We start from the raw sequence: 16,306 nt of genomic DNA, 5'->3' as shown, positions 1-16,306 counted from the left end.
TGCAAGTGTAAAAATAGAGCAGCCAATATTTACCCTGCACAGAAATAAAATAACCCACCCAAATCTAACTCTCTCTGCAAATGTTATACCTACACCTGCAGTGCACATGGTTTTGCCTAATTGCTAACAAATTTGTTGCTGCGATCAACTCTGAATTACCCCCTCAGTCAATCAGTTAATGGATCTGCCTGGACCAGCACAGTAGAGTATCAGCACAGGCTGTTTCCCTGCTGAGGTGGATGCAGCTGTGTGCCTGTATGTATGCATATGTGTGCGCATGCTGAATGCTCACTTCCAGTTATATAGGTTACATCTGGGACACTTATAGAAGCAGAATTCATATATACTCACAGATATCCATTTCCATTATGTGTATCTGGCACTGCTTGGGATATTGGGGGTCATTCCGAGTTGATCGCTCGTTGCCGTTTTTCGCAACGGAGCGATTAAGGCAAAAATGCGCATGCGCATGGTACGCAGTGCGCATGCGCTAAGTATTTTAGCACAAAACTTAGTAGATTTACTCACGTCCGAACGAAAAATTTTCATAGTTGAAGTGATCAGAGTGTGATTGACAGGAAGTGGGTGTTTCTGGGCGGAAACTGACCGTTTTCTGGGAGTGTGCGGAAAAACGCAGGCGTGCCAGGATAAAACGCGGGAGTGTCTGGAGAAACGGGGGAGTGGCTGGCCGAACGCAGGGCGTGTTTGTGACGTCAAACCAGGAACGAAACGGCCTGAGCTGATCGCAGTGTAGGAGTAAGTCTCGAGCTACTCAGAAACTGCTAAGAATTTTCTATTCACAATTCTGCTAATCTTTCGTTCGCTATTCTGCTAAGCTAAGATACACTCCCAGAGGGCGGCGGCCTAGCGTGTGCAATGCTGCTAAAATCTGCTAGCGAGTGAACAACTCGGAATTACCCCCCTTATGTGTATCTGGCACTGGGAGTGTTGTTTGATCTGGCACTTTATGGGGGGCTTCACGTGTATGGGGGGCTTCACAGTAACAATACTGTGGGCATTATGTGTAAAGATGCCAATTGTGTATGGTGGGGGGGGGGTCATAATTTGGTATATGTATATTTATAGTTTAATAACATAATATATAGTTGTGAGGCCCGCTTTCCCAGGAATGCACATGGGGGGGGGGGGGAGGGGGGTGCTTAAAAAATTCTCGCTCAGGGTGCTAGTAGACCTGGAGCCAGCCCTGCATCCAGACAACAATAATGCATTTAAATGTCAACAAATAAAGTCAAGACACAGGTATAGTTTGACTTTATTTTTTTGTCACATCTTTTTGATTTAGAAATGTAATTTAATACAAATAAAATAAAAAGAGAGCACTGTCAAGTGTTACCTAAACAGAAGAAAATACAGAAAAAAACAATTACAGTATAGTAACTATACCTTAGTATAGTAAAATCTATGTCACAGTATAAAAATAGTATATAATAGTAAATAGTATATATAGGCATATGTGTATGATGTCATACGGAAAGAATAAAGAAGGCCTAACCCCCCCCCCCCCCCCCCAGAAAAAAAAAAAAAAAAGAACAAAAAAAAAAAAACCCACAGGCTACAGTTTAGCTCCTGATGAAGACTGCAATGAGTACCTGGGACAGAAGTTGGACAGACCTACTATATTGTATACACAGTACAATGTGAAGTATTGTATAACGCTGCATATTTCCATGCTATGGTTGAAGAGGTAGGTGTATAGGTGAAGAGGACAACCATAAATATGTTTATGGTATGAGGAATAATGTGTCGTCCACATTCTTTTTTTGTAAACTAAATATCTAATTATAGGTTAGTACATTTTATTCACTAAATGTATTGAAAAAACATATAGAAGATTGTGAATTTCCAACTAACAAAATCTAACACAATTATATATTATAGTGTTTTGAAACTGTAAGGCTTTCTAGCAGCACCTCATAAATGATTTCTCACATTTTTAACTGCAGTTTTGTATTATTTAAGTTTTCTCAAATGATGTCATGGGAAGAATCTTAGCGACCTTTATGATACGCTTGTTAAAGTGCTTCTCAAGTATAATGCATTTGCGGCATGTGTATTCATGAAGGAGGAGTTGTCACCCGGAGTTTACTCCTGCAATATGATTTTATTTTTCATTAATTATGTATGTACTGTATAACTGCGTTTTCTAGAAAACAGATAATGGAATGCAGTATTTTTATGATGATCCTTTTTGTAATTAATATTATTACTATCATCTATACATATAATAAAACTGTAAGGTTTGTGTCTGTACATAGCATTTTTTTTTTCTTTAGAAAAGCCGCAGGCAAACTCTGGTTATTATTATATATTGTCTTTACAGCAGTACACTATTTTAACACTTCTGTTATGGTGAACAATAATGTTTAAGTTTTTTTTTATGAATGCATTGAAACATTCACCAGCGAACAGCATATGTCACAAGTTGCCCCCACATCATGTTTGTAAAAGTAATGTCATTTATATAAATATAATTAAAAGCAATAGTACTGTAGATTAGTAAAATAATATTGACCAGGTCTTTCAAGCCACAAAATACAGTTATTTATGTATTACATCATATTTGAAAAAATATATAAATATATATTTATTCTTTAGGAAGAAGAAAGACGTACTGCATCTGTTCTAGCAAGAAAAGAAGAAGAGAGAAAGCGTGAAAGCCATAAGCAAGCCTTACTAAAGGTAATCCACTGTCATGAAAGTATTTCATGGCAAACTGAAGATTTCACTCATCACGTTTTAACTATTCAGCCCACCCGTAAACCGTTATCAGGAAACAACTTGTCTGCAGTTGCACCACACTTCACTCACTTTTTGGAAGTCTGCCCATTTTGTTAAGTAATTTTAGTGACAAATATAAAATTTACTGATTTCTTTATTTTGATTTTCTTTATTTAGTGAGGACAAGACACCTACTTTTAGGTTGAATATAATGTATCCCAAAGTTTACGTTGGATGCACCCATAGCACTTTTATTCTTTGTGCAGATCTGTGGTCACAGGCATTTCTATAATGGGTGCAATGTGAGCGGTGCTCCTGGGTCCAGGGGGGGGGGGCACACTTCACACCCTGCACCCATATTTAATTACTTACCTTTCTTTAGTCCCATATCGGCACTGCTGATGCTGGAGACATCACTCGGAAAATGGCAATGCGGCTATTTTCTCAGTACTTTGGGCATGTGCAGTACAGGTAACATAGCAGGAACCATGTTTTCGGAGACCCGGGCATGCGCACTAGAGATTAGTCTCCGGGAACATGGCGGGCACCGAGTCTATGGTGCCACAGAGAGAAGGGGGCCCACAGAGAGGAGTCTGCACATGGGTCCCCTCATCTCTTAAGCCTCCCCTGTCTGTGGTGCATTGATTGTGATAATAATGGTAGTTTCTAGGGTGTAAATTTTTGTACTTTATATGTTTAAATAAGCGTTTCTTTCTTGAACATGTAGAAGCAAAATTTTGTTCTAGAACAATAGGGTTGTAGAATCTTTTGGAGCATTTCTACATGCTGTGTAAATTATACTTATTTAAGGCAGTTACACATGTTAATTGCATGTATTTTTTGAAAAAGAAATGAAGGATGATTGGGACTACATTTCTGTGGAGATACTGTAGGCACTTATGGTACTAATATGGGAAAATATAGGTATGAGTCGTATGCTGGCGTGTTCTATCATTTAGCAAGCTTAACTTTGTAAAGGTGGGTACACACTAGTAGATATATCTGCAGATCAATTGATCTGCAGATATATCTATGGACAGATCGGGCAGTGTGTTGAGCATACACACTGCCCGATCCGTCGGGGACTGACGTCATGAACTGGGTGTGTACACGCCCGCCCAGTTCACCTGTCAATCACCGCCGGCCGCCGCAGCATGTGTACGGGCGGTCGGCCGACCGCCCCGTACACACACAGCGACGCGCCAATATATCGGTAGATATATTGGCCGTCGGCTATGCTGCGCGGCCGACGCGATACGTCTGTGAACGACGGAGTTCACAGACGTATCGGCCATACACACTGGCCGACGGTCCCGCGATATATCGGCCGTTCAAGAGAACAGCCGATATATCGACCAGTGTGTACGGGCCTTAAGAGAGTATGGGTTTAAAAATGAATGGAGCACTTATGTAGTGTTCATTACAGAACAAAAAGATTACAAAATCAAAAAGATAGCACAATGCATGAAAGATGCCTTAATGAAGCCATTAACTGAATACATCATATTTGGGGTCGCATACATATTGGAAGGCGATTTATCCAAATAATAGGCTAGATTCAGAGTTGGCTGCAAGTCAGCGATACAGTGTCCACTTAGATCTTACCTCCCTACACATTAAAGAGTCATTCTAATCACACCGTGCCGTGGTGTGACTCAGTAGCGCTGATCGTCTTTATGTGCGATTTCTCTAACGTCCTAGTGGATGCTGGGAACTCCGAAAGGACCATGGGGAATAGCGGCTCCGCAGGAGTCTGGGCACAACTAAAAGAAAGCTTTTAGACTACCTGGTGTGCACTGGCTCCTCCCACTATGACCCTCCTCCAAGCCTCAGTTAGATTTTTGTGCCCGGCCGAGCTGGATGCACACTAGGGGCTCTCCTGAGCTCTTAGAAGAAAGTATATTTTAGTTTTTTTATTTTACAGTGAGACCTGCTGGCAACAGGCTCACTGCAACGAGGGACTAAGGGGAGAAGAAGCGAACCTACCTGCTTGCAGCTAGCTTGGGCTTCTTAGGCTACTGGACACCATTAGCTCCAGAGGGACCGACCGCATGGAACTGGCCTTGGTGTTCGGTCCCGGAGCCGCGCCGCCGTCCCCCTTACAGAGCCAGAAGCAAGAAGAAGTCCGGAAAATCGGCGGCGTGAAGACTTCTGTCTTCTCCAAGGTAGCGCACAGCACTGCAGCTGTGCGCCATTGCTTCTCATACACACTTCACACTCCGGTCACTGAGGGTGCAGGGCGCTGGGGGGGGGCGCCCTGAGCAGCAATAAAAACACCTTGGCTGGCAAAACAATCACAATATATAGCCCCAGAGGCTATATATGTGATAATTACCCCTGCCAGAATCCTTAAAAAAGCGGGAGAATAGTCAGCGAAAAAGGGGCGGAGCTATCCCCCTCAGCACACTGGCGCCATTTTTCCCTCACAGTTCCGCTGGAAGGAAGCTCCCTGGCTCTCCCCTGCAGTCTACACTACAGAAAAAGGGTAAAAAAGAGAGGGGGGGCACTAAATTTAGGCGCAGTAAATATTATAGCAGCTATAGGGGACATAATTCAGTTAGTCCCTGCAGTATATAGCGCTCTGGTGTGTGCTGGCATACTCTCTCTCTCTGTCTCCCCAAAGGGCTTCTGTGGGGTCCTGTCCTCTGTTTAGAGCATTCCCGGTGTGTGTGCGGTGTGTCGGTACGGCTGTGTCGACATGTTTGAGGAGGAAAATTATGTGGAGGCGGAGCAGATGCCTGTAGAAGTGATGTCACCCCCTGCGGGGCAGACACCTGAGTGGATGGTTTTATGGAAGGAATTACGTGCAAGTGTCGACTCCTTACACAAAAAATTTGACGACATGCCAAATGCGGGACAGCCGGCTTCTCAGCTTGTGCCTGCCCAGGTGTCTCAAAGGCCATCAGGGGCTCTAAAACGCCCGCTACCTCAGATGGCAGACCCAGATGTCGACACGGATACTGATACCAGTGTCGACGACGATGAGTCTAATCTAATGTCCACTAAGGCCATTCGCTGCATGATTGAGGCAATGAAAGAGGTGTTACACATTTCAGATTTAAACCCAGGTACCACAAAAAAGGGTATTATGTTTGGGGAGAAAAAACTACCCGTAGTTTTTCCCCCATCTGAAGAATTAAATGAAGTGTGTGAAGAAGCGTGGGCTTTCCCTGATAAAAGATTGATAATCTCAAAAAAATTACTAATGGCGTTCCCTTTCCCGCCAGAGGATAGGGCACGTTGGGAAACACCTCCTAGGGTGGATAAAGCGCTCACACGTTTGTCTAAAAAGGTGGCACTTCCGTCTCCGGATACGGCCGCCCTGAAGGAGCCTGCGGATAGAAAACAGGAGGCGATCTTGAAGTCTATATATACACACACAGGCATTATACTTAGGCCAGCTATTGCGTCAGCATGGATGTGCAGTGCTGCCGCTGCGTGGTCAGATTCCCTGTCAGAAAATATTGACACCCTAGACAGGGACACTATTCTGCTAACCATAGAGCATATAAAAGACTCAGTCTTATACATGAGAGATGCACAGAGGGAGATCTGCCGGCTGGCATCTAAAATAAGTGCATTGTCCATTTCTGCTAGGAGAGGCTTATGGACCCGGCAGTGGACAGGGGATGCAGATTCCAAAAGGCACATGGAAGTTTTGCCTTATAAGGGTGAGGAGTTATTCGGGGATGGTCTCTCGGACCTCGTTTCCACAGTGACAGCTGGGAAGTCAGCATTTTTACCCCATGTTCCCTCACAGCCTAAAAAAGCGCCGTTTTATCAGGTACAGTCCTTTCGGACCCAGAAAAACAGGCGAGGAAAAGGCGGGTCCTTTCTGTCCAGAGGCAGAGGTAGGGGAAAAAGGCTGCAACAAACAGCTAGTTCCCAGGAGCAAAAGTCCTCCCCCGCTTCTTCCAAGTCCGCCGCATGACGGTGGGGCTCCACAGGCGGAGCCAGGTACGGTGGGGGGCCGCCTCCAAAATTTCAGCGATCAGTGGGCTCGCTCACAGGTGGATCCCTGGATCTTTCAAGTAGTATCTCAGGGGTACAAGCTGGAATTCGAGGCGCCTCCCCCCTGCCGTTTCCTCAAATCAGCCTTGCCAGCAACTCCCTCGGACAGGGAGGCTGTGCTAGAGGCAATTCACAAGCTGTATTCCCAGCGCGTGATAGTCAAGGTGCCCCTACTTCAACAAGGACGGGGTTACTATTCCACACTGTTTGTGGTACCGAAACCGGACGGTTCGTGAGACCCATTTTAAATTTGAAATCCTTGAACACATACATAAAATAATTCAAGTTCAAGATGGAATCGCTCAGGGCGGTTATTGCAAGTCTAGACGAGGGGGATTACATGGTATCCCTGGACATCAAGGATGCTTACCTGCATGTCCCCATTTACCATCCTCACCAGGAGTACCTCAGATTTGCGGTACAGAATTGCCATTACCAATTCCAGACGCTGCCGTTTGGTCTGTCCACGGCACCGAGGGTGTTTACCAAGGTAATGGCGGAAATGATGATACTCCTTCGAAAAAAGGGAGTTTTAATTACCCCATACTTGGACGATCTCCTAATAAAGGCGAGATCCAAGGAGCAGTTGTTGGTAGGAGTAGCACTATCTCAGGAGGTGCTACACCAGCACGGTTGGATTCTAAATATTCCAAAGTCACAGCTGGTTCCGACGACACGTCTACTGTTCCTGGGAATGATTCTGGACACAGTCCAGAAAAAAGTGTTTCTCCCAGAGGAAAAAGCCATGGAGCTGTCGTCTCTAGTCAGAAACCTCCTGAAACCAAAACAGGTGTCGGTGCATCACTGCACGCGAGTCCTGGGAAAGATGGTGGCTTCTTACGAAGCAATTCCTTTCGGCAGGTTCCATGCCAGAATCTTTCAGTGGGACCTGTTGGACCAATGGTCCGGATCGCATCTTCAGATGCATCGGCTAATAACCCTGTCTCCAAGAACAAGGGTGTCTCTGCTGTGGTGGCTGCAGAGTGCTCATCTTCTAGAGGCCGCAGATTCGGCATACAGGACTGGGTCCTGGTGACCACGGATGCCAGCCTTCGAGGCTGGGGGGCAGTCACACAGGGAAGAAACTTCCAAGGACTATGGTCGAGTCAGGAGACTTCCCTACACATAAATATTCTAGAACTGAGGGCCATTTACAATGCCCTAAGTCAGGCAAAACCCCTGCTTCTACACCAGCCGGTACTGATCCATTCAGACAACATCACGGCGGTCGCCCATGTAAACCGACAGGGCGGCACAAGAAGCAGGACGGCAATGGCAGAAGCCACAAGGATTCTCCGATGGGCGGAAAATCATGTGCTAGCACTGTCAGCAGTGTTCATTCCGGGAGTGGACAACTGGGAAGCAGACTTCCTCAGCAGGCACGACCTACACCCGGGAGAGTGGGGACTTCATCCAGAAGTCTTTCAAATGATTGTAAACCAGTGGGAAAAACCACAGGTGGACATGATGGCGTCCCGCCTAAACAAAAAACTAGAGAGATATTGCGCCAGGTCAAGGGACCCTCAGGCGATAGCGGTGGACGCTCTAGTGACACCGTGGGTGTTCCAGTCGGTTTATGTGTTCCCTCCTCTGCCTCTCATACCAAAGGTACTGAGAATAATAAGAAAACGAGGAGTAAGGACAATACTCGTGGTTCCGGATTGGCCAAGAAGAGCGTGGTACCCGGAACTTCAAGAGATGATCTCAGAGGACCCATGGCCTCTGCCGCTCAGACAGGACCTGCTGCAGCAGGGGCCCTGTCTGTTCCAAGACTTACCGCGGCTGCGTTTGACGGCATGGCGGATGAACACCGGATCCTAAAGGAGAAAGGCATTCCGGAGGATGTCATTCCTACGCTGATTAAAGCCAGGAAAGATGTAACTGTAAAGCATTATCACCGCATATGGCGGAAATATGTTGCTTGGTGTGAGGCCAATAAGGCCCCAACAGAGGAATTTCAGCTTGGTCGATTTCTGCACTTCCTACAGGCAGGAGTGACTATGGGCCTAAAATTAGGATCCATTAAGGTGCAGATATCGGCTCTGTCGATTTCTTCCAAAAAGAACTAGCTTCACTACCTGAAGTTCAGACATTTGTAAAAGGAGTGCTGCATATTCAGCCCCCTTTTGTGCCTCCAGTGGCACCCTGGGATCTCAACGTGGTGTTGAATTTCCTAAAATCACATTGGTTTGAGCCACTAAAGACCGTGGATCTAAAATATCTCACGTGGAAAGTGGTCATGTTATTGGCCTTGGCTTCGGCCAGGCGTGTATCAGAATTGGCGGCTTTGTCATTTAAAAGCCCTTATCTGATTTTCCATATGGATAGGGCAGAATTGAGGACTCGTCCCCAGTTTCTCCCTAAGGTGGTATCGGCTTTTCACTTGAACCAACCTATTGTAGTGCCTGCGGCTACTAGCGACTTGGAGGATTCCAAGTTGCTGGACGTAGTCAGGGCCTTGAAAATGTATGTTTCCAGGACGGCTGGAGTCAGGAAAACTGACTCGCTATTTATCCTGTATGCACCCAACAAACTGGGTGCTCCTGCTTCTAAGCAGACTATTGCTCGCTGGATTTGTAGCACAATTCAGCTGGCGCATTCTGCGGCTGGACTGCCGCATCCTAAATCAGTTAAAGCCCATTCTACAAGGAAGGTGGGCTCATCTTGGGCGGCTGCCCGAGGGGTCTCGGCTTTACAACTTTGCCGAGCTGCTACTTGGTCAGGGGCAAACACGTTTGCAAAATTCTACAAATTCGATACCCTGGCTGAGGAGGACCTTGAGTTCTCTCATTCGGTGCTGCAGAGTCATCCGCACTCTCCCGCCCGTTTGGGAGCTTTGGTATAATCCCCATGGTCCTTTCGGAGTTCCCAGCATCCACTAGGACGTTAGAGAAAATAAGATTTTACTCACCGGTAAATCTATTTCTTGTAGTCCGTAGTGGATGCTGGGCGCCCGTCCCAAGAGCGGATTGTCTGCAATAATTGTACATAGTTATTGTTCACTAACGGGTTATTGTTATGAGCCATCTGTTGAGAGGCTCAGTTATGTTTCATACTGTTAACTGGATATGGTATCACGTGTTATACGGTGTGATTGGTGTGGCTGGTATGAGTCTTACCCGGGATTCAAAATCCTTCCTTATTGTGTCAGCTCTTCCGGGCACAGTATCCTAACTGAGGCTTGGAGGAGCCAGTGCACACCAGGTAGTCAAAAAGCTTTCTTTTAGTTGTGCCCAGACTCCTGCGGAGCCGCTATTCCCCATGGTCCTTTCGGAGTTCCCAGCATCCACTACGGACTACGAGAAATAGATTTACCGGTGAGTAAAATCTTATTTTTACCATTAAAATGTGACTTTAAATTATGTGAAAAGCATAATGATATGCGGCATGACTATATTCTGCGGCTGTATCTGCATACGAAATGGTAATTGACGTACCATTTCAAGTGCAGTTACAGCCGCAGATGCACAGAGAATCTAGACATGCTGCATATTATTTTAATCAGCAGATTCTGCTTGTGCGTCCTATTCTCATAGGGATGCAAATAATATGCATTTTCGGTAAAATAAAGACACCTGACGCTAATGGAGTTGCACGGGACCAGTCAGCACACTCACTTCAGGCATCTCCCGCTACGTGGTGTATTGAGGCAAGATGTATGAAGACACATTGTAGATGCAATTACATTGCGTGCTCAGACATATGTGTAGATCTTCACCTGTATTCAGAACTGGACACATTTCCCTCGTACCATCTACTTTTGAAAGTTACCATTATCACGATCAGTGTCATTTTGTACCAGCCCTATACATTGTCTAAAGCCAGTTGAATCTCTACATAGTATAACCAGACCAAAAAAGGTGCCTTATTAAGCTGCTGCTACCAAAGGAGGCTCAATATGGAATAACATCTATGCAATATGGCTGTCTTAAGGTGGGTACACACCTAAAGATATATCTGCAGTTGGTACACGCTGACCAACCACCACTGCCATCTACAGATATATCTGTTGTTGTGGACATTGGCCAATTCATCTTTCTCTGTACACACTGCTGGATCGGCATCATGAAATGTGTCAAATATTCCTGCAACTTACACAATGGGCTGGCCTTCTAAAGAGCACACAGGAAAAGGCAGAGGGGTGACGGGCAGAGGATGATGGTGACAGGCAGAGGGTGATGAGCAAAGAGTGAGAGGCAGAAGCTGACGAGGAGAGTATGACGAGGAGAGACGGGGTGATCTGTAGAGGGTGATTAGCAGAGAGTGAGAGGCTGACTGGTAGAGGAGAGTGTGACGAGGAGAGGGTGATGGGGAGAGGCAGAAGGTAATGAGCAGAGAGTGAGTGGTAGAGGGTGATGAAGGAGGAGTTAATTTATGGACAGGTGCTTTATACTGTAATATGCTGCTTACAGCTGCCTGGAACTCCCTGGGTCTAACACATGGGATGCAATTAAAATACCGGCTGTCGGGATCCCGGCAATCAGGAGACAGACGCCTGAATCCCGACAGCCGATGAAATGCGCTAGCTGGAATCCTGACTACTGCAGGTTATGCCTACTCTGTTGGTGGGTCCATGCCACCAACCGAGTAGGAATATAACCTTTGGCGAGCAAAGCGAGCCACCAGACTCAAAGCATGGCGATTGCAGCGAGCCTGTGAAGGGACTCGTTGCCAGGATTCTTACAGACGGGATGCCACTGTCGGTATATTGACAGCAGGCATCCCATCTGCCGGTAATACATATGTATTCCCTAACACACACCACGTGTCACTACACATCAGAACAGCAATACGCTCCTCAAATACAGATGTAGCCACATTCATCCATCCTGCAACTTTGCGTATTCATGTCATTCCAAGCGTGGCAAGTGTACCTGTGACTAGGAGGTGTGCATGCATCTAAGTACACGTGCCCATAGGAATAAATGGGCAATGTACTAAGTTGCATCCGTGCCTCGGCCACAGGATGGATGAGCATGGCTACATCTATATAGGCGTTTTATATTTTTATGCATTCCAATCACCCAAAAGGCACACAATTCAAATCCAAAATGTACTGCTACAAAGGACCATTCGCAAAAGACCCAACTTCCAATAATCACTGCATGTAGACAGATGTGATTGCAGAAGCGTTCCATATTCCTAACTCTTTCCTTCCTCATTCCTACGCATGCGGAATGAGAGTACAGATGAGGGGAGAACCCAGATCCGATGATGGCTGTACAAAGCCCTATAAGGCATGCAGGCCTCGCCGTCTGTGTGATCATGTCCCTGCAGACCTATATAGATAACTCAGGCCCTGCTGGACTAAATTTATCATAGAGCATGGCCATGGACATTGGGGTGGAAGTCACCCACATAGAGGGACAACATGGGGTAGCTGCTACTATCTGTGTGCATCACCTGCCCAGGAGTGTAAAGTCCGGTACACACTAAACAATGTGTGTACCCGGTGACCTCGCTAGCGACGGGACCCAGCGGGGTGCCGGCATCGGCAAGTGCATACACACTTGTCAATGTCAGCAGCGGCGGGGGGCGGAGTGGGGCCATGCTGTGTTCGGAAGCATGGCATCACTAGTGACAGCCTCAGATTGAGCTGCATGTCAAGCCGACTGGGGATGTTGCTAACGATCTAGTGGGTACACACTGGATGATAAAATAAATTTGTTGTAACGAATGGTCATTATCTGCACATTTGTTTGCAATGTTGTCTAGTGTATACCCAGCTTTACCCAGTGAATGGAGACAGCAGGCTGGTGGATACATCTACGGGTGCAATCTCCCGACATGTCGGTACAGGTTGTGCCGTTTGGCGGCCAGCGATGAACTGCGATCCATCTAGGGGTCAGGGAAATTAAGCACGTTAAAAATGCCCGATTCAGCAATCAGTGCGGGGTTCTGGATTTTTAAACATGTTTAATATCTCCAGTCCCCCAACTTAACCGTCAGGGGATAGGAGGATTGTCCCAAAATGTTGCTAGTGTATGGGGGGCTTATATTTGACTTCAGTCAGCCTGGGGATCAGGAACTGGTACTCTGGGCCCTGTGACAAGGGGGGTAGAATGGGGGCGGTAGTGTCCTGGGCCCTTTGACAAGGATGGGGGATAAAGAATGGGGGTGATAGCCTCCTGGGCCCTGTCACAAAGGGGGTATAATGGGGGGATAGCCTTCTGGGCCCTGTGACAAGGGGGAGTAGAATGGAGGTATAAAATTGGACAGCCGGGGAATAGTGGGTTCCAGCCAGACATTGCGCTAGACTAGATGAATGGTAGATCAGAACAGACACAATAGGGAGAGATGCTCCTGCCGGACCTGAGCACATTCCCCGGCCCCACTCACCAACCAGCACCGCACCTCCTCCTCGCTCATGTAGACATTCCTCCCCAGACTCACTGGGAACCGGGAGCAGAAGCACAAGCTGGGTTGGACACCACAATCCGGGGCCCAACTGCCTCCCCCTTCTACCCCACCTCCGGGGGTTCGAAACCCCTGCAGCACATCTCTATGTGCTGCATCTGTATGGCAGTCTTGTATCGCAATAAGAAGCGGTCCGGACTGATGATCATAATAAGCAAGCAAAGACTATATTTCCTTATTTGTGGAATATAGAGCGGTCCATTTAGATAATTGTGCCTATTTTATCAGCATTACCGGCAACAACCGTTCTTAACACATTTCAGTGCAGACATGCACTTTTATCAGTGCAATCTCCGCATAAACTCAATTCTGAGTAACTATGTGCTCAACTCTGAATAGCCTGTAATCCACCACAGATTTAGGTACAAATCTAAGTCAGGCCCAATGTAACTAATTCTTTATGAAACTTCCTTTCCACCCCAGAATATGTATTCTAGGTTCCACTGATGAGAGGAGGTGGAGTCCTCCCACTTACTACTAATGTATACCATGTTCTATGCACGATTGACTCTGGCTAAGCACTGGAAACATCTGTTGAAACCAACTGGTTTTTGTGGAATGCACAGATAAACAAAGAGTTACCTTTGCACTCTGCTTCTGTTTTAGTTATGCTGTATGTGCATGATGCATATCATTTGTTAACTTCTGGATATATATTGCATATGCATGAGCCAATACACATGTGACCTTAATATACCATCTTCAGGAAATACCGTGTGGCTAGTATATTTTACTAACACAGTCCCAATAGTTGGATACTTACTAGCTTATATATCTACCATTAATATTATCAATTGGTCTAAGACAGTGGTCTCCAACCTTAATTGTGGTGTGACTTTTGAAAAATAAAAACTGGCTAATAAAGGAATGTTCCTTCTGCCGCTGCCTTTTACTTGCTCGTTGGATAGGGCAGGTAATCCCTATGTGCGGGTCCTGCTGTGCGGAAGGTGTGTATAGAACTCCCACAGTAATAGTGCCACACGTAATGCCCTGGGCCGTCACCAGACCTACTTGCACCATGATTGAGATTTCTTGAAGCTCTCCCCCCTCCCCCCTCCCCTCTGTGGGTGTGGCCTCGCAACTATATATTAGTTACACATAATGCCCACAGTAGTGCTCCTTACACTTAATGACCCCAGTATAGTACCAGATACACATAATGACCCCAGTATAGTGCCAGATACACATAATGCCCCCAGCAGTGCCAGATACATGTAATGCCCCCAGCAGTGCCAGTTACATGTAATGCCCCAAGCAGTGCCAGTTACATGTGATTCCCCCACCAATGCCAGTTACACGTAATGCCTCCACACAGTGCCAGATTCAGTGCCCCCACGCAGTGCTAGGTACAGTTGCCCCCATGCAGTGCCAGATACAATGCCCCCAACAGTGCTCATCACTGCTTTTCCTCTTCTGCCACCAGCGGCAGAAGGAAGTCCCTCGTTATTAACACCTTTATCTAAGGAACTCGCAATCCCGGCAAATTACCGGGTGTAGTATGGTATGCCGGCGGTCGGGCTCCCGGCGACCAGCATACCGGCGCCGGGAGCCCGACCGCCGGCATACCGACAGTGTGGCGAGCGCAAATGAGCCCATTGCGGGCTCGCTGCCCTCGCCACGCTGCGGGTACGGTGGCGCGCTACGCGCGCCACAATATTTTATTCTCCCTCCAGGGAGGGCCGTGGACCCCCACGAGGGAGAATAAGTGTCGGTATGCCGGCGCCGGTATACTGTGCGCCAGGATCCCGACAGCCGGCATACTGAAGACCACCCCAAATTACCTGATGTGCACTGTCCAACATCAAAAGGTTTTGTCATTCACCAGATCTGCTATGAGATTGCAATTAGCATCCCATCTCCTAGTCACAGAAGATAGGGGTTCCTTATTCAGTCATATATAGTCCATTTTCCCTTTTAAAATACATGCGAGCACATCTTAAATATAAATACATTTAAACATGCAATCCTACAACTGTGCACAGAGCACTACATATCAGATGTTAAAACACATCATTAAACATACATTTAGTCATTTACAGTGCATGGTGCCTAGAGCCAAGTGTTCCTTTTAAATGATGGCACTGCACCATGGAATTAACCCTTTCAGTGCCATGGCCACCATTAACCATGTGGCTGAGGAGGGTCCGGCCACAAGAGCCAGTTAACCTACCAAGAGTACCTGGAGGAAACCCATGCAAGCACAGGGAGAATATAAAAACTCCACACAGGACCTAGGTGGGAATAAAACCTATGACCTCAGTGCTGTGAGGCAGTAATGTTAATTGTTACACCATCGGTGCTGCACAAAGATACTCCCAATACTATTTTATTGATTCATTAATAATGGTTATATTTTATTTGTCACTACACCGATTAGTGCACCATGTTATTATTCTCTTGTTTTCCTCTCAACTCTGTTTCCGTAGTTGGTCACACCATGCCATATTGAGAGAGATATTTTCCTCCTCATATTAGACTAGAGCATATCAGTCAGGCACTTGTGCAGTTGCTCTTTCCATCTATACTGTTATTTTAGCTTCCACACTTTTGTATCTGCTCAACCAACTAACCAGCCAGCCAGCAGTCATGTAAACTTCATGATCATCTCTTGGAGCTGAGAGTTATAGATCCCAGGATAATAGATCAACAAGCTAAAATTTCCCCCTTTTATCCGATGGCTAGAAACTCATTCCAGTTGCCACAATACCTTTTGGGAATCTTATATTGAAATTAAGTGGCCTCTGGTGACGCAAGTAGCATACATTGGAGGACCTTTCAAGCTTGTGAAAAGTATGATTTACACAGTGTATAATACACCCCCTCTGAGTCCGCTCAGGGGCATTTTAAGAGTGGATGGGGCCAATGTGCAGAATGTGTGGGCCCCCTCCTCTCTCTGGTCCCATAGACTCTGTGCATGCACAGGTCTCCGGAAACATTGCAGTCACTGTGTTCCTGAAACTAATCTCTTTGTTCTAATGTGGCCCCTTCCTATTTATTCCTAGCTATTAGTGTACAGTGTGATCATGATCGCTTATTACTGCCTCTTAGTGGTTCTCTTTTTTTTATTTCACATATACTTGGTAATAAACCTAGATACCAAGTATGTTTCTGAAGTTTTCTTGCTTATACTATAGAGGTA

General features: G+C 46.3%; 1 protein-coding gene across 8 annotated transcripts in view; it reads left to right on the top strand.

Moving 5' to 3' along the window:
- Positions 1–16,306, top strand: part of LRRC49 (leucine rich repeat containing 49) — a 394,882-nt gene that overhangs the window by 224,896 nt on the left and 153,680 nt on the right. For all 8 annotated transcript variants that reach the window (XR_010179247.1, XM_063926210.1, XM_063926208.1 and 5 more), the window contains one exon: positions 2,617–2,700. Coding sequence is in view for 7 of the 8 variants with exons in the window: in XM_063926210.1 (XP_063782280.1) it covers positions 2,617–2,700 (84 nt within the window). In the remaining variant the exon portion in view is untranslated. The remainder of the gene's footprint in view (positions 1–2,616; positions 2,701–16,306) is intronic.

Source organism: Pseudophryne corroboree, chromosome 6 (assembly GCF_028390025.1).
Source record: "Pseudophryne corroboree isolate aPseCor3 chromosome 6, aPseCor3.hap2, whole genome shotgun sequence".
Lineage (NCBI taxonomy): Eukaryota > Metazoa > Chordata > Amphibia > Anura > Myobatrachidae > Pseudophryne > Pseudophryne corroboree.
Note: the sequence above shows the minus strand (reverse complement) of the source record. Positions and strands in the feature narration are given on the sequence as shown.